This window comes from Fulmarus glacialis, unplaced genomic scaffold (assembly GCF_000690835.1).
Source record: "Fulmarus glacialis isolate BGI_N327 unplaced genomic scaffold, ASM69083v1 scaffold7826, whole genome shotgun sequence".
NCBI lineage: Eukaryota > Metazoa > Chordata > Aves > Procellariiformes > Procellariidae > Fulmarus > Fulmarus glacialis.
The window spans coordinates 157639-176591 of NW_009216194.1; the positions used below are offsets into that span (position 1 = coordinate 157639).

At 39.1% G+C, this 18953-nt stretch overlaps 1 protein-coding gene across 1 annotated transcript in view; it reads left to right on the plus strand.

Moving 5' to 3' along the window:
* Positions 1 to 18953, plus strand: part of LOC104077830 (von Willebrand factor D and EGF domain-containing protein-like) — a gene marked incomplete at both ends in the record, with an annotated part of 72129 nt that overhangs the window by 41380 nt on the left and 11796 nt on the right. Inside the window, 2 exons of the mRNA XM_009579212.1 lie at positions 2292 to 3235; positions 18302 to 18438. Of these exons, the coding sequence (XP_009577507.1) occupies positions 2292 to 3235; positions 18302 to 18438 (1081 nt within the window). The remainder of the gene's footprint in view (positions 1 to 2291; positions 3236 to 18301; positions 18439 to 18953) is intronic.

An 18953-nucleotide genomic window follows, 5' to 3' on the forward strand; every position in this document is an offset into this window, starting at 1 on the left:
GGCTCTGAATGCCACAGATCTGTTTTAAACATCAGCTTTCCAACACAACTTTTAAACAATAAAACAACATCAGAGCCTCCCAGCCCTTGAATAGCATCCGGACAAGGAAGAGCTGAATTTTAAAACATGTATTTTAAGTAGGTAAAATACATTTTTCAAACCATTTTTCAAATCTATTGAGAAACCAGCAGCAATGCTATTAATTTGAATGCCACAGATCTGTTTTAAACATCAGCTTTCCAACACAACTTTTAAACAATAAAACAACATCAGAGCCTCCCAGCCCTTGAATAGCATCCGGACAAGGAAGAGCTGAATTTTAAAACATGTATTTTAAGTAGGTAAAATACATTTTTCAAACCATTTTTCAAATCTATTGAGAAACCAGCAGCAATGCTATTAATTTTGAACTGTCTCTCTATAATAGCATCCAACTCAGTTTGAAAACGTTGTCTTTAGTTCTTCCTTGATTATAATGGGCAGCTAAGAGGAATGATAGTCTAGTCACCTTATGCAGGGATCAGAAGGCACATCCTAGCCCACTGAGGTGCTCTCAGCGTGTGTGCCTGTGAGGAAGGACGGGGTTTTCAGTGGCTCCATCCTTTCCACACCACATACCCCCACCCTGTTGACCACAGCTGATCAAAGGAAGGTATTTGGTTTCATACAGGAATAACGAAGCAATTTGTTTCAATAAAATACCAAGGCAAAAGATTTTCATTTTGCTGAAATTTTCATTTTTGTTTTAAGTTTCTGTCCTGATTTTGGGCCAGTTTATGTTTATTTATTAAATACGCAATATTTACCTAGAGATTCTAGTTTTTGTAATGTTCCCCCAAAGAAAGAGCTAGTTCTGCTGCCTTAATTTAGGTTTACAGTTAGTTCATGGTGCGAGTCTGGGCAGCTTCAGCTGCAGGTAAGACCACCATGCAGAGCCGGAGGAACAGCGCGTGCCGGACGCCCACTCAGACACTAAACCGCGTTGTCCAAAGGACTAGAGGTTGTTTCAGTACTCCTCAATCACCAAATATGTTTTATTGTCCTAGACTGTAGGAAAGTGCAGAATAGCTTGTGCATTTCTGCAAGCACAAAAGCCTTCCCATCGTATCACATCGTATTCTGCTGTGCCCGCACATTGGGTAAAATGGTTTCATAAACGTCTGGGCTCCTGTTTCAGATAGAGAAATTGGTTCATTTTGCCTGTGTCACCGTGATGTTTTATTTAAAAGTAGTATTGTATCAATGATCAAAATAATAATGTCATATATGCCATTTTCAATATATATTGGAAAAATTGGATAAAGGTAATTACGCTTCCTACAGAATCTAGTGTCTGGCTCCAAAATGTTGGCAAATGCTTTCACTTTCCTGAAATCTCTACATTATGGCTGCAAGACAAAATTAATGCCAAAATAATTCACATTTTTTGTGATATTTAAAATTTGTCTGGAAATAAATTGCTGCCAACTATTGGGATAAGAAACATATCCTTTTCTATGAAGCTCCAGGATTCCTCTTGTGCTGCACAAATAAGATCAATAAAAGATCATGAAATTTCCAAAGAAACTTTAATCATGACTGTTTATTCAAACTGAACTCTCTAGAAGTTCATCCATCATTAAAGCTGGACTAAATTAAAAAGGGAAAAAAAAATCACCTTACCTTATGTGATAGCCTAGCCCTACGATCAATAGAAAACTGCTTTGTGTCAAAAGAAAAACTCAAAGAAAGCTCCATTAGAAGACAAGAATGAAATGAAGTATGCATAAAAAAATTTAAAGGAAAAAACCATTTAAAAGAAAAAATATAGTGATCCAAGTCTTAGAGGAAACATCTGGTAAGGATAGCACAGGCAAATAGATAAAAATGATTTTCATAATAAAGCATTTGAAACAAATACATCTTTTTTGTCATTCTCCAAACTGTATTTGAGTCACACCAGGGACAAATCCAAGGCCTTATTTCATGTACAATATGCAAAAGGTAACCTGCACCTTAGAGAAAGTTCTGCAAAGAGAAGTCAAGCTGTTAGGCAACGCTCCAGCAAAGCACTTAAGCATCTGTTACTAAAAAGTCCCAATGTAGTGCTAAAAAATGTACAGGACAACCCAAGAAGGGCAGTGCAAAAGCGACTAAAGAAAACAGAGATTAAAATTAAGCATTTTCTTAAGCACTTCGGTAGATTAGGAATTTATACATTCCCCAGCCTAAGGGAAAGAAAGTTTACTTGGTATTGTAGACTAATTTGTTGAAAGTTTCCTCCCTCTAATCTCTTTCTATTTGTAAATCAGAATACCTCCAGGGAGGAGTTTATTTGACAAGACTCCAGCACCTTCTGAGGGGAAGCAAAGGAAAAATTACTGCAGATGTCAGAAGCAGAGCACTAAGTCTGTGCCCGTGGTAAACGCGCTGAATGCCTTTCAGACTCCTTTCCCTCAATCCTCTGGTTGCCATTATGATCATGTGGATTACACCTCTGCAATCCCGTATCTAGATGTTACGCCAGAGTTTGTCACTCAGTCAGAAACAGAGCCTACTTTAAGAAAAGACAAGAAACTGTCGACCAAGTCTTTTGATCAAAGACATCTGCCTAAATTAGTCCAAAAGCGAGGTAGCCCCAAGGATCGACTAAAACCCCTTGCACACAATGTTTCCATGAAAAAGGACAGTTCCATTAACACTACCAAACGAACAGAAGACCTACAGAGAACAAAAAGGCAAGAAGACTATTATGAGTACTTACCCCTTCGCTCATTGCATGGCCTAAGCCAGAGAGACTCAGAGAGCTTTGCGTATTTTTTCCCAGAGGATTACTTTGAAGGGATTCGGACAAAACTTCCACTGGCATGGCCCACTCCCAATGGCCTAACCGCCGCCAAAGCTCGGGAGATTTGCCACCAAATTCTTGCAAATTCCACCATTGGCTTAGTGTGTAAAGGCCTCCTTGGAAAACAGATGGATGAGGCAATTGATATATGCCTTTCAGATCTGCAGCTCAAAGATGACGTGGCTTGGGTGAGGGCACTAACAGCCCTTTTGGAAAATGAATGTGAAAGAAGAGTGCTAGGAAACAGAAACAGAGGGTTTCATGTAGGAAATCAGCCATCTGCTACCCAGGAGGAAATCCTCACCGTCCTCCGGTGTCCTGCTTTCTGTAACAGCAATGGGCAATGCACTGAACTGGGCTGCCAATGCTTTGAAGACCACAGCTCCTATGATTGTAGCATTGCCAAAAGTAAGTAAAAAATTCTGTTTGTTCCTATCCTACTCTACCCATCTTTCCATAGTATTAGAGTTATTAGGTAGAATACCTGCACAGAGTTGTTTGCTCTTCAAACAGTGCTACCAGTAAGATATTTGATGAATTAGTAATCAGTTTTTGACCTTGAAGAGCCGATCAAAATATCTGGTTGGCTGGTCCTTCACTTTTTCACCTCAGTAACTTTTTAAAAATGGATTTTACAAGCCCCTTAGCAAATTGGCTTTGCAGAAGTGATTTTCTTTACATTTGATCTATCACCGGCATGCTGACAAGCAAGCTTCTGACAAAAAAGTGGGTCCCGTTCACCTTGTGGTCAATATTCATGTTAACACTGTATAGATACTTCTTTTTTTTTCCTGATCAATGGAGAATAAAATTTGAAAATTAATTTCAAACACTGTACTAGTAACAAAAAAAACCTAAAAGTGTCAAAATGAATAGGTAACATTGTCAAAGCCATAAAATAGCTACAGGACATATTTGAACCTGCAGACCTGATTCTGCAAATATTTATGAATTACATTTACACAGGAGACTATCCCACTAGGTTTTTTTCTTCTTTACAGTTCAGCCCCTCAATGGATAAATCCAAGTCCAATGTGAGTACTGACAGTGCTTGAAACTAGGCACATGCATAAATGTTAGCATTAATTTCAAATGTAAGCCCTGCCTCAGCAAACCACAAAAGCTTATGCTTGAAGTTACAAAAAGGTACTTGAGGCTCAGCTGTACAGTTGAGTTCCTGCAGCTTAAGAAGTAACAGTATTTCAGCTAAGCTGAAATGACAAGGTATGCTCTCTTAACCCATCCCAAATGTCGGGGAAAGCCTTTTTCTACGATGCTTAAGACATTATTCTGTATTTAGGACAGGTAAAGCTCATTTTTAGGGTCAGTTGCCATGGCTTAGCTGAGACATCCAAATCTCCACCCAGCCCCGGGAGCTCAGTGGCACATCTGATACTCCAAATCATTTACTAGCCAGGGTGGGATTACCCACGTGTTTCACAATAAACGTGTCTTCAGTGTACTGATTTATAAAGTGGTAAAATATATCTGGATATTTGTTTTTTGTTAATGACAGGCTAAAATTTGCAGGATCATTTCCTAAATCTGGAGGAATTCACACAGAGAACAACTGATACCAGTGACTGAAAAACGAGTTGAGCAATTTTGCAGTAATTGCCCAATATACAATTCAATGTTTAATTTTATTTCTCTGTGATATAGTCAGGTTAGGAGAGTTGCTTAGACCAGATTTTTAAATTTTATTTTACTTTGCTATGGTTGAAATCCCTCAGATTAGAGAAAAATAACTTCAATATGACCTTTCAAGTAAAAGCTAATGGCACCTTGTCTTCTTGCTGCGACATCAAATATAAACAAGGACAGAGTACAGAGCAGGGCCTGAGATTGCACAGGGAGGTGAGAAGTGGAAAACAAACATGCATCAGCTGTGGCAAACACACCGTAAGCTGTTACTACTCCCCGCTCTGGCTGCTTCGTCCATCTCTTGCTGCCTTTGCTTCACTTTTCTCCAGTTGAGGAAAACGTGGTAGTTGGTCTTTGCTTCAAATCACTTCTCTTTTGGGAGTCTGGTTTATTAGAGTTCAAAGTACATCAAATTATTCCCTCCAGTTTTCCAAAGAGTCACTAGTATCCCAACTCCCCCCCGGCAGACTCTTGCTCCCTCCAGCGCCACTCACCTGGAAACCTGCTCCACTGCCCCGAGGCTCCCGGAGGTCTCCATCGAGTGAGAGATGCTCACGGAGGCTGAGTTTTTAGCACGAGCATCCTCGTGCTTACCCTGGTCCTTGGGGGACACAAGCTTGGTGTTGGACCCACAAAAGAGCCGCACTGTTGCAATTAGGAAAGTATAAATTTCCCTTACTGCTTATTCTGCTCCATTTGCTGGGGGTGAGTTTTCTAGTGTTGTGACAAAATTAACACTGACAGCTTCAGCAGCTTTTCTAACACAAGGCAGAAGGCCCTTTTCCAAAATTCCCATGCAGTTTTCCCAACATTTCGAGGGCAATATTTCTTTTAAAACGCTAATGGCCCTTGTTCTCTCTATCACACTGTATACAACCCATATTACCTTAGCTGTGGCTAAGGACTTGTATTTTTTTTAACTAATACCGTAGAATATTTTCTGTGGGTGTAAACGTTAAATACAAATATTATTTTTCATTTAAGAAAACCTACAGAACACAATAATAATTACTACTCAAGGAGAAGAATGTTTTCTAGCTAAGTAAAACGAGCTCAGAAGAGAAAGCATTAAATAAAAATGTAGTAGAAATTGCCATTTTAGCCACCAGTATTTATTTTTCTCTTGAGGAAAAGGTAGTGGCATAACTCTGTCATGTGCAACGTATATCTTCCCAAGGGTGCACCTGACCTGGAGAACATGTACCATTCATTTTTCTTTTTTCCACCGTACTAGTGAGATTATATGCTGCCCTCTCATCAACAGCTGTCCGTCTCTAGAGGAGTAAGTCTCATGATATATTCCATGCCATGAACATACACCAGGAACTTACATGTTTGTACAGAAGAAAAAACAAACAAACAAACAAAAAATGCACAATGTTATTAAGGCTAGTGGAATTAATTTAATCACTAAAATCTTCTCTGCAAAATACAGATTTTTTTTTTTTTTTTCCACTTGTAATCTATCTACCAGCTTGTACATGGTAAAACCCTGAACATGCAGCACAGTTCACAGGGATAGACCCGTCAGCCCATGGAAACCTCTGAGCTGTTCTATGCATGACAATCAGATACTTAAAGAGGAACTGCTGTTTCCCAAATATCGTTGTATACAATAAAACTACTTAGCAATTCATTGTGTGTCCCACATCCTAAAGAAAATATTTATTCAAAATATTTTACAATCTGTTTTTCATTAAAATGGGAAAAAAAAAAAAAGCAGCTGCTTAAGCAAATAAAACTTTAAAAAAATTTTACCCACAGACTAATGAAAAAAAAAAACATTAACGTTTTTGAAAGTTTGTTTGTTAAAGAAGGATTCTCCTTCACATAAAAACCTGGGGTTTGTTTGGCTGGATTTGGTTTGGATTGTTGTTTTTTCCCCAAAAAATGAAGACACTAGAAATAAAGAGGATCCATTTCCTGACCAAATTTACCTAACACATCACAGTATTTACAAATGGGAACAGCAGTGATCAGGAGAGTTGCAAATACCTTCTGTAACACAGGTTCCACAGATGCAAAACACTTTGTAAAATATACCTTTGAATCTGTAGATTGCTATTGCTTGGCTCTTCCCAAAGCATGTTGCCAGAAGAATCCTCAGCTTCTCCACATGATGGGTGAGTGGGAGGCAGTACGAATTTCCCATGATGTCAGTGGTAAAGGTTTGAAGATTGTCGTCATGTCAGTCCCTTTAAAGAGAAGGGCTTCCTTTAGTTTGGGGAACATAACATTGAAAATTAACTTCTCAGCATGTTCAGTGGATACTCACCAGGTTTTTAGTGCAGACCAGTGATTAAATCCATCTTTTCTCTTATACTAATTTCTGAGTATTTGACCTTATGCTTGTGCAACAATCTTTGCATGCTACTTCTGCATACGCAGCATGTACCTGCGATCTCAATGTCAGAAAATGCCTCTTCACCTAAATACTGACAGAGGCCCATAATCATTAAAAACAATGGACTCCAAATTCGTCCTTACTTCAGAAGTTTTATGCTTGTCTTACGATAGCCCAAAGGCAGAGTTTTGGACCCTGGAAACCGAGCTGACTGTAGTGCTTTTAGAAAGCAGTGGCCTGCGGGGAGATCGAAAACACAAGGGTTTGAATCCAGCCCCCTGGAGTAACCTTCTCCAGCTTTAGGATCCCTTGGAGAAGCATTTAAAAAGGTATTATGTCCTTACAGGAGGGTCAGTAATTTAATCTGGATAATTTGGTTTTAATTCCTGATACCAAAGATAAAAGCATACTTGATAAAGAAATTAAGAACAGGATGCATCTTCTGGTAGTCATTCCTCCTCCTCTCCCAGATATCCTGGTACCAACTAACGCTAGACTGGTGAAATGCCAGCATGTGCTGGGAGGGCGATAGCTCAGCCAGCGACACCAGAGCCCAGCAGTGAGCGGGACCTGGTGGCTGGGTTAGTCCATCCTTTGTACTACAGGTACAGAGATGACGGGAAGGAGAAGCCTTTCAAGTTCAAGATGACTTTGAGCAAAACTGCGAAAAAATATATTCCAGAAAAGTTAAAACAAAACCAAGGTAACAACCAGCACACTTAACTTGCAGAACCTTCTCCTTCGTCTTTGGCATAACTGTAGAGAAGCTAAGAGAAGACTTCACACAAGAAGTTGGTTTCAGCTTAACTATGGAGAGGGAAAAGTACTGCCACAGTCTAGAGTGAATCAATGTGATGAACTGCAATGAGCTCCATGTATTACAGACTATTTATGAATTTATTTAGGAGTGATCTAGAATATTCTTTCTGTATGTACAAAAATACAGACACCATCTATCTATAAAAGTGCCTGGTCTTGGAAATGCAATGTAAAGCAGATCTATACATCCAGCCAGAGGTCAGATCCCCTACAAGGAGAAATAAAATCTTAGGTCTGGCACGCCCATCGCTCTGAAATGATAATACTTAGAAAAGGTCAGCTAGTCAATTTGGTACAGATGAACAAGATATTAGTGTGAGCTTCACCTTTAGCTGTTCTTGATTTTTGAGTTTTATTCACAACATTTTTTAAAGATATTTGCTTGTTTTTACATTTCATAGGCAGAAATGTTCCACACAGACAGCATGTGATGTAACACCTATTTGCAGGGAAAAGTCATACAGTGTCACAGAATAATGATGTGCTTCTTAAACAGCAGCTCAAAAGACTGGAAGTCCTCAGGACTGAAGTCCTGTTGACGTCACTAAAGCCAGGATTTCACACCAGAAAAGGCTGTTAGAGATGAAGAATTAAGATCAATCTCAGAAATAAAGCTGCGTGTTCCAACAGGAACAGCTTGAGCCCCCTAACTGGCAGCTCAGGCATCCTGACCTGGCTGGCAGCGCGCAGGCAATCAGCACTCTGCAGGCACGGGCGGGATAAGCCTCTGGGCTTTTGTACTAATCAGCAGAGGTTCTGTAGGAAGGGAAGAAAAGGAGGAGAAATTAAGAACTGAATTAGGTTTCGGCAGGACATATAAAACTGCTACCTCTTTTACTTTCTTTTAAAAAGATAGGACCAAAGAAACAGAAAAACGTATGTTGATTTTGGAAGGGCTAACTCTTAAATGCCATTGTTAGGAAACAGTTATTTTCCAGTAGAAGTTACATGAGTAATGAAGGAGAAGGCAACTCCTTTTGCTGGCCATATATTTTCCCATTAGCTCCAAAACAAATCTCCGTCTAATTTTCTCAGGCTGGAATTATAGATGTGAATTAAAACTCCCCCAAGATCAAGGAGGCCATCAACATAATTCAAATATCTTTTCCAAGGTCACTCAATCTCAGCTACTCTGCCAATACAAAATATATATATTCTTCCACTGGTTTTGACCAGCACACATACACAAAAAGATGTCCGTGCAGTATTTTTATTGATCAGAATACAACCCATAACATATTTGGAATAATTTTAAATGAAAACGTGTAGAAAGAGAGAAGATGCAAAGTGTGGTTTGCAGACAGGCTTACACCTCTGCTCTGCCTGACTCCAACAGGAGCAGTCCAGGTGGCCAGAGCTATAATTATCCTCACATGAAAACTGCAATTTGGAGTTGAAAGGCACCTCTGAAATTTGGCAATGCTCCAGAAGCTTAGACTTTCTTAATGTTGCTTAACATTTCATAAACCCCCCCCCCCAACACCTGTATAAGGTGCTTAAAATGTCATTACCACCTGTAATTAAACGCAGAATCCAATTACTGCAGATAGCAAATCAGGTTGGTGCTTACCGTTTGTATATATTGACCATGTTGCTTATAAAAAAAAAAAACCAGGACTAGTAAAGCATACATAGAGGGATGTAATATGCAGATTGTATGAAGCTCTAAAGAGCAATTACAAGATAAAAGGTAATGAGGAATAATAAGGACAAATTAGTTTCAGTGAAGTAATGACACTTGAAGTTTAAATTTCTATGTGGAAAGTTCTGGGGAAAAAAAAAAGCCAGCAAAGAAATCAAAGAGAGCAAAAATGATGGTGAGAAGGTGAGAAGTTAACACTTACCTAATACACTTACAGATATCCCATTTTCATATCAATAAATTTCAGTAGTGTTGTTAAGAAGTTCTGTGAACCCAAGTGCATTTTCAGAGCTGTGAACCACAACCACCCAGGTCCCTCAGACCCGCCTGCAACAACAGTTACATGAATTACACTGTTATTTTTAGAATGTTCATATAGACCTTTCTGAATTTCTCATATTGCTTTGGCCTGAGTCTTGTTCATGTGCTCTAATTAAATAAGATTAATTAAAGCATTAACTATTTAAAAAAATAAATTATACTGAGCAAAAGTATGGGGTCGGCTATTACAGTTCTTCAGGTGGGGTTTTCCAAACGAAGATGTCTCTTCCCTTTGGAAGAATAAGCTCAGAGCTTTAATCAGGCCAGTCATGCAAGTGGAGGATGAAATATGTATTATAGAAATCTCATCGTTTATATAGTTGTGTTTTATTTTTAAGCTTAATTCCTCTTTTCAAGGACAAAACATGAGGGAGACATTTACAGAAATTATTTAAATTGTTTTGAGATCCTCAGCTGAAAGGGGACAGAGTATTTCAGTTCTCTCCATCAAATATCTGACTTTGAAATAAATATGTTTCTCCTACTTCTATCAATTCAGTGGTCTTTAAATTCCAGATCATGGTGCCATAATGATTATTTAAGGGCTGTTATTCTGTCAAGGAAATGGATACTTTTTGGCACATGCAATATGTGTTTTGCCGATGTGATACATCACAACAGCACAGAAGGAGCCGCTAGGATGTATTGGGTCAATAGAAGCTCTCCGTGCATAAATTAGACTATACAAGTAAAACATGCATACTAGACTTTTCAAAGAAAAACAATTAATTTCTTAAATCACCAAGATATCTACAAAGAAACATACTACTCACTGTATGTAAAGGTGGTAGCCTCTGTCTCTGTGACCAGCCTGTGGTGCTGGTGTGACCAGACCTTTGAGGGACAATTACATTTTATATCATCATAAAAGCCTCAGAAATAGAGTTACCTGGAATTGTGGAATTTCTGTCTGATCCTCTCCACAGGAATTGACCCGGTTTTAACATTTGTTTAGATTAGTAAACAAAGAAAAAACACAACCAAGCTTTGGGCTAATATGGCAAAACACTTTATACAGTAGTGAGGATGCAATATACTTTAACAATTAATTGTATCAATTTTTAAAAATTGGATTTCAAAAGAAGAGTCAAACATGCTTGTGAGAACAGCAAACACCATACTTACTACTACTAAACTTTTCTTGCCAAAACAGAGTGCTATTACTATTAAAAAAAAAAAATAAATGGCATTATTCTTTAAAAAGCTGTTTTTCTTTTCAAATAATAAGTCATTGGGCCTAACTCTCCTCTTCGTTATAATAATTCCACTGACTTTGGTGGACGTAGTATTAGCAAAGTCACAGTTACTACTTTGATGAAGTTTATGTTATCAAGAAAAAATAAGATCTTTTTACAAATGCTCTTTTCTTTTTCCTTTTTTCTCATATTAATTATTGTCTTTTCCATTCCACAATGTTGAGTTTTCTTATCTAACCAACTGAGGGAGGTTTGAAAATTTCCTATGCCTATGCCCGCCACGTTCCCTCAAATACGTACTTGTTCACTTGAAAACTGATGGACAGTGAGGCAGTATTATTATATTATATTTTAGAAGGTAACTCAACTGTTTCTATGAAATACATTTTTTTTCCCAGTAATAATTTCTGTAAAGCAGGGAACACTTGCAGATCTCTATATTTTGTTGCGGTATAAAACATACTTCTAATATGCTGCTTCCATTCCGCTGGGGTTGTGTTCTTTACATGGAGCTTAAAGTTATTAAGAATATATTCTTATTTCCTTCAAACTGACATTAAAGAAGTTTCACTAAGATATCAATACTTTGTAAAAGAGGTTCTATATAACTTGAAAATGAAAACCTTTATTTTGAGACCTGTTTTCTGCACTTCATATAATTTTTTTCCTCAGCTTACTGGATAATTTTGGAAAACAGATAAAGAATAAATATGAAACTACATATCAAGCATTCAAGATATTATTGGTTTCAGTTATTCAGTTTTTTCTTAATTAAACCAATTTATGATTTAATACTGAATGCAAACTGGAAAAAAAAAAAGTTTATTTACGAAATACTGTAATACTGTTTCTTTCTCCCAGATATCTACAGAGAAGTGATCTTCATCTGAGTGAGCTATGAAACCTAATAATAATGGCATCTTATATGAATAAAATTATTCTACAGTATCTACAGATCTGGGCCATAAAAATTTACACCAATATATTCTTTTCAGTCTAAAAACAAAGGTAGTATTAGTGGTCATGATCACAAACATAATTTTTTGAACATAGGACTTACCTGCTGTTGAAAATATCACTCTCGTGCTTTTAGAACGAATGAACACCTCCAACCACAAAAATTTTAGTAAAAAATACAAAATTTACAAAAGAAACATAGGTAAGAATCAAAAGAAAAAAACAATTGTGAACCTAACCTACCATGATGAATCCTGACTGACACCTGTGTACCCTGTATTATACTGGTGGAGACAGATTCTTCCCAGTCACATAAAACATATTTGTGGGTAATTCTCAGGGATTGACAAGCTTCATGTTAGTTTTGAAGCTTTTCTTCTTTTCATAGCAATCTTAGTTTACTTTTTGATGGTGCAGATGCAATAAACACGCATCTGAAAAGGCAAACATCAATACCAGCCTTAATCTACTGTTCCCAGTTCTTTCCATTCAAAGCACAGACCTGACTGAGCGGGAAGAGGGCTATTAGCTTGATAGTTACAAAGTCAATAGAAACCGAATTTTAAAAGGATATCAAATCCTCATGATAAGGGACATGGAAGGTTGCATGCTCAGTGATCCATACTATTCCCTGCAAATCAGATCAGGGAGATTAGTCTTTTCTTGTGATTAGTTTATTTGCTTTAATGCAAAGCAGTGGAAGCAGTTCAGTGAAACATGTAGCTAAACAAAACCATTTTCTGAAGTATATAGAATTAAATGCTAGAAAAGTTTACAAAATTATAGGTCTGATTTAAACTGACCAAAGCCAGACACTCCACATGCATGCCTATAACTTCTTTGTTTACAAAATTATAGGTCTGATTTAAACTGACCAAAGCCAGACACTCCAGATGTATGCCTATAACTTCTTTACATCATGCTGTTTGCAGGCACCGTGGGAAATTTCAGCCTTAAATCTTGTTAAATTCAAAACAAAACAAAAAACCCTGAACAAACATCCCCCTTCCCCAAATACTCACACACACGTACACATGATAACTAACAAATTCCTGACAATTATAAGCTATAGAATTAAACCCTGCAAAACATTAAAAGGTCTGATTTAAACTGACCAAAGCTGGAAATTCAGAGCAAACTTACAACGCCTTTATATCATGCTTTATGTTGTGTAAAGAACCCACAATCTACCAGCATAGAATGTTCAACCGATTGTGAATAAAAACCCAAGTGTAATAACCAGATCTTATTCTAATTCAGTAACTGTAACGGTGAGAAAATTACTAAAAACAACCAAGTGGATACTAGAGTGGACATAAGGACCGTCATGACACCCACGAGCACCCTCGTGCCCAAATCCCTTCGAGTGGCATCACTGCATCCGTGGGGAGCCGCAAGATGCTGCCAGGGGTTCTGCCCTGACGTGCCTTCGAGGGACTGAAACTGAGACCTGCTTTGGTGTGCCAGTAAAAGCCGTGAATGCGCAACCAGATCTTACATTTTACCACCTATCCAGGCCTAGAAAAAAGGAAATACTCTATAGTTAACAGAGCACTTCTCTTCCCTTCTATTGCTGAAGGAAATTGCTGGCAAGCCTTTTAAAAATAGAAGGATCAAATAGACATAAAATGTCATAGTGAGCTTTCTAAAGCAAAAATAATCTCCCATATTGTTGCGGCACATGGATGCTTTCAGTGTGAAATTGAGCCAGTCCATTTCTTACATGCAGCGAGTACTTGCAAAATGCCTTTCCCATACTCTCCCAGGCTCACTTCTGCAATCCATCCTCGGTACTAGAGACCCTCAAAGCAGAAAACCAGATTCACTCCATGTCAGCTAAAGATCATAGGTCTATAGTTCGGTTCTATGACAAACTCTTCTTCTTTGAGAACTGGTTTTGGAAGCAGTAACAAACACAGTCTTCATCTAGAAGCCAGGGAGGTCAGTGATATGCAAAAATCCTGGCAAACAGCATATAGCTGTTAATACTTTTTTCTTAGGGAAGATTTTCAAATGAGTTTTAGGTTAGAGATACCATGAGTTCCAGAATAATGCATTCAATAATTGTGAATACGACTGCTGAAATAATTCTACCTACGAAAGAAAGAAATACAGTATTTGTGCATGTATTTGCACAGATTCAGACTTGTTCTGTCCGCGCTGTGAGATAACTAAGCATCAGCCTGCTCTGATCCAGAACCCTCATAGCTGCAATAGCCAGCTGAACACAACCACGCCAGCAAACTCTGTCACAGCAGCTTGCTCAACCAGCTAAATGATTTCAAGGATATGGCAATTGGACAATATGGGCAATTTTCTTTTGCACTTCAACAAGGCTGTGACCATACCCAACGCTTATGACCTGGTTCTTGATTTGCTTTTCATGACTTAGGTTGCTTATTTATTATCCTGATCAAGAAAAGCAAGGCAGACCATTTCCTTCTCTTTATTTGAACAAAATTCTTGCCAGTTTTAATTTCAGGTCTGCTGCTCCAGCCCAAAGTTGCATGCATAGCTTTCAAACACTGCAGAATAATGTTTATTTGTGCTAGGATATTTTTCTAATCAAAAGTGGAAACCCAACACGAACCACATCTATCTGTCAGTAAGACTTCAGTAAGTGTAGTTTTGCAAGATTCTTGATTTTGTGTCAACTGTCTCCATTTTACTTCTACATCTGTGCATAGTTATTATTTACATAATACACTACAACAAATATCTATGAAACCAATTGTGTATTTATGCAGGGTTTTTTTAAGTCTATTATGTAGCCTGGGCTCCTTGTCAGGTTTGACTCATGTAAATGCTTACAGAAAGAAACTGCACTGTCAGCACTGCCAGTGCAGTGAACTTACTATTCTTTCCTGCAAATTCCCCTACCGAGAGGGTCTGTGCCTGTCGAGGGAGGCACAACACAAGCATTGCAAACCAAAGAGGACAGACCCCTTACCTCTGTCTAGTGTGGAGGCCTTTTAGATGCAACCTTCAAATCCAAATTCTTCTCTACTTTTTATTCCAAGACAGTTTTATTAAAACTCAGTATTTTTTTTTACTTTTTTCCTCAACATCTCCTGCTGTTCATCAGTGTCCGAGTGCGATGCTCTACCAGGTGACAGACGCATTTCAGGTGTGTTTACTTGGGGTGTGTACAGACCAGGCATTAGAAATGCATTGAGGTGCCCATGTCTGAGCCAGCGAATGTGATCACACAGCTCCTTAAATCCTCCTCCATAACGTGACTGCACTCTGCCACCCATCTGAGCTCCAGGTGCTACCTTGAGCTTCAGTTTTTAACCTACCAGTAAGACTCAAAGTACATTTTTGGCCTATATGCCATACAGAGAAAAGGAGGATGTTCTGTCCCAGATTTTGTTATATTTTGGCATTCACACTCCTAAACATAAATTGTTAATGTTCAAACAGATCATACTTTTCACAAGCTTGTTCCATGCACTGCCTGATTTCCCACACATTTCTCACCTGCCTCTTTAACTTGCCCCTCCGCAGACATCAGACATCCACCCCAGGTCTCTACAACCTCCAGTTTCTCTGGATATCTGCACTTTAACCCTTACTCTCACCTTTGTGATATTTCCCAGCTCTTTGCTTTGGTCCTGTCTTTCTCCCCTCCAGTCTCCCACTGAACTACTTGCAGCTCTTTTGCTAGGGTTTTTCAGGCTCTCCAATATTTCCTTCTCACATCTCCACCTCCCTGGCCCACGAGCGTATGCCGTGCACAGGCTTATTAACTACCCACCCGCTAACACGGGGAGCGATGAACAACAGACGAACCTTGATTGTGTTTCCCCCAGGAAGAGCAGGATCTGTATGGTTGAGTACCAGCTACCGCCTGTCATCAGACTTTTCCGAAGCTAATGTCATTGAGATTTCACCTTCCACGTTTGGTTGAAACAGGCTAATGTATGCCAAAAGTAGAAAGCAAAGACAGACAGAAAACCACATTAAAAACAAATGCCTAAAATTCCTACGCCCATGAAACGTGATATCTCATTTTTAAAAAAGTTAGATAAAAATAATGACCGTTTTCAAAAGGAGTGTACTGCCTATACTGAGGTCTAAGGTCTGAACTCTAGCATCCATTTGTTTAAAAATGAGTCATTATAATTACTTTCATTTTCCATCAGATTTTCTCCCTCTTCTTCCTCTCCTCCCAACACTCCCTGCGAAAGGCCTTGGTAAAAATCTGCATGGGGACTCCACCACCTCCTCAGTACCACATTTCAGCTGGCCAGAAATAAAGGAATAGAGCATTAAATTAAATATGGTCTCCCACACAACCGCGCTGTACATTCCTCCCTTTAGAGCACTCCCAGCTGAAGCAGGCAGTGCACGACATGGCCGGCTGAGGTAACAGAAAAAAGCCCACTCGAACAACAGCTCAGTCCCCTCCTTCTTCCCCACCTTCATCAAACTACAGAAAATAGAAGGGCATTTTACTTCCCTGAACCTTTCACCCATTTCACCAGGAAAAAAAAATCTCATTTTCATCCCAATTAACCCATAATAACCGGCAAGTCTTGAGAGAAGATATCTGAAGCATATATGGGAACATATTTCCTCCAGATTTAGATCCATTTAAAGATGCTGTACAAAAGTGTGAACAGAATGGTTTGAGAGAAATAAATACGAAATGCCATGCTGATACTGTAAGTAATTTCAAAATGCATTGAGGCTGGATAATCTTGCCCTGGCCCTGACACAACGGTGCCGCTGTAGTGTCAGGATGCTCATAAAGATGTAAGGAAACCCTCGGGGAAGCACGCAGGGCTCATCGACAAGTAACCCACCTGAGAGTGCCTTCCTGGCAGAGGAATGGCTGCAGGAGCACACTCCTGTGCCTCGCTCCTTCCCAGGCTATGAGGTTTCACTTCACCCACAGAAGCCTGAAAATCTGCAATGATAATGAAAATGTTAATGCAATCCCAGCTACCTCAGTACTAGTGGGGCTAACTATTAAAATCTCATGAAAAACATAATGAAGCTTTTTTTTTTTTTAATTTTTATGCACTAACCACAGAAGAAGGCAATTTTTCAAAACCATTCACTACAGCTGACTAATAGTTTTGCACATTACAGGAATCCACAACTAACTGATGAATGCTGATAAGCTGTAAACCATTTCTCTTCTTGTAAATATTGCAAAGTGTCCAACAGTGCTGCTAATACTGCTGCAATAAAATCAATTAAAAAAAAATAAAAGAAAGAAAAGCTAAAAGTGTTTCAGAAGTACAGAGAAAGTCTTTCCACTATTTTTCACATTTATGTTGCTTTCCTTCCTCTCTCTGGAAAAACGAGAGTCATGCAGCTATGTTTTTACGGGCTGCAGTCTGGTGGGATCGCGGTGTTTAAACTGCACTCATCCTAGTTACAGCTTAAACAGCAGGGCCCTAAAGGAACCGCAAAGTACTGGGGAAGGTTTTCAACTCAGCTCAGGGCGTTTTGCTCCTTGAATCAGAGCTGAACCAATGTACCTTTAAAATATTAGGCGACACAGAGCTTCTGTTTTAGATAAGCTACAGCTCAGAGAAAACTGATGGGCAATATTGCTTTGCCAGAGCAGTGGTGATGGGGCAGGGAAGACAAAAAGCTAAGCAGCCTCTCCCCACCATGTAACCGGGAAAACAGCTTGCACTACACTGGGCTGGTGCCGATGTAAATATCTGCCCAATTATATTTTTTCTAAAGTAAAGATGTGAATTCTGCCATCCAATGAACTTGCATTTTGACTCTGTAAAAACAACCCCAATATGAAAGCATTGAGCTATTTTAAATGGTGAATACCATTGAAAGTACAACAGAACAGAAATGAATGTTTACCTGAGAATCATAAAACTTATTAAAAACAGTAATGGGTGAAATACAACCTTGTAAGGGGGGCAGCACAGGCTGTACATCACTTAAGCCCTACTTAAGGCCTCAGAATAGGATTTAAGTGAAACTTAGCTGGTGCATGACATTTGTGCTGACACTGTGCAGAGCTGAGTGCCACCCATTAATGACTTAACCCTTGCAAGCAAGCATTCCTTTGTGGATCATTACTTTTATTGCATCCATAGCTTTTGAAAAAAAAGGACTGTCTTTTGCACTGCTGTTTCACATTATGAGGAGGTTGGTGGCACGGTCATCTTCAGATATTTCCACTTCTCATTCTCATGCTTCTCTATGCTATGGCATGACACCCTGTCCTCTCATCCTGTTACCTGGGTCAGCAGAAGTATTGCTACTGGAGACCTTTTAGCATGAAGCCGCAGCTTCAGTTAATTGATTCCATGAGCCGTATAATGCTCACTGGTACATCTTGCAGTACTGGGTACACAGGGCAATTATTCAATGGAGGTTTGCTGCTTCCCATTTTGACAACTGCTGCTCCTCTTTTCAAGAGAAATTCACAGGGGAGCAAGGAAGAGCCCAAGGAAAAAGAATTAAACTAAAACAACCAGGAACAACAACAACAAAATCTCTGATAAACCAGAACAGAACAGCATGTAAGTGCTACTCTCTAAAGCTTTATATCTATCTCACCCTCTCAGAGCACGCTTTGGAAATCACAGGCTTAGAGAACGGGGGCCTCTGTGACGTCCGAGCATCCGACTGCACCAGGATCCGGGTGTTTGGCCTCGGCTTCAAAGAGTCGCCCAACCTGCACTGCGAGGTCACCAGATTAATTGTAAGCAACTTCCCATGGGCTCGTGAAGTATTGATGATACAGTCAAACTTCGATGTGTTTATATTAAAGTCTTTTACCCTCAACCGTGCCAAGTGCCATCATCTCTCACTGCCACAGCGAGGTGCAAATACCTCCAAAACCCATTGCCAATACATTTGCTACGAGCGAGGGGAGCTGAAGAGATTCATCCCTTTCCAGGACTGGTTCCTTGGAAATGCACAGCTATACCTTCTTGCTAATTTTCTCTGCGGGATTTTGTTTAACTCTTGTTTGGTTCAGCTGCACTGTAGTCTGGTGAAGCTTGAAATCACAATATTATTTCTCATTTTGTGCATCTGGAATCGGTACGCTTGGTTGTTTTTCTAAACACATTTGAATGCTAAGTTTTGTGGTTAAATATAAGGTTTCCTCAACATAGTTACAGAGGCTCTTATTTGAATTTTTGTAGTCATAGTTCGATACTGATTCAGAAGTTTTAATGAGTATTAAACCCATCTCTTCTGCTAACATTATAA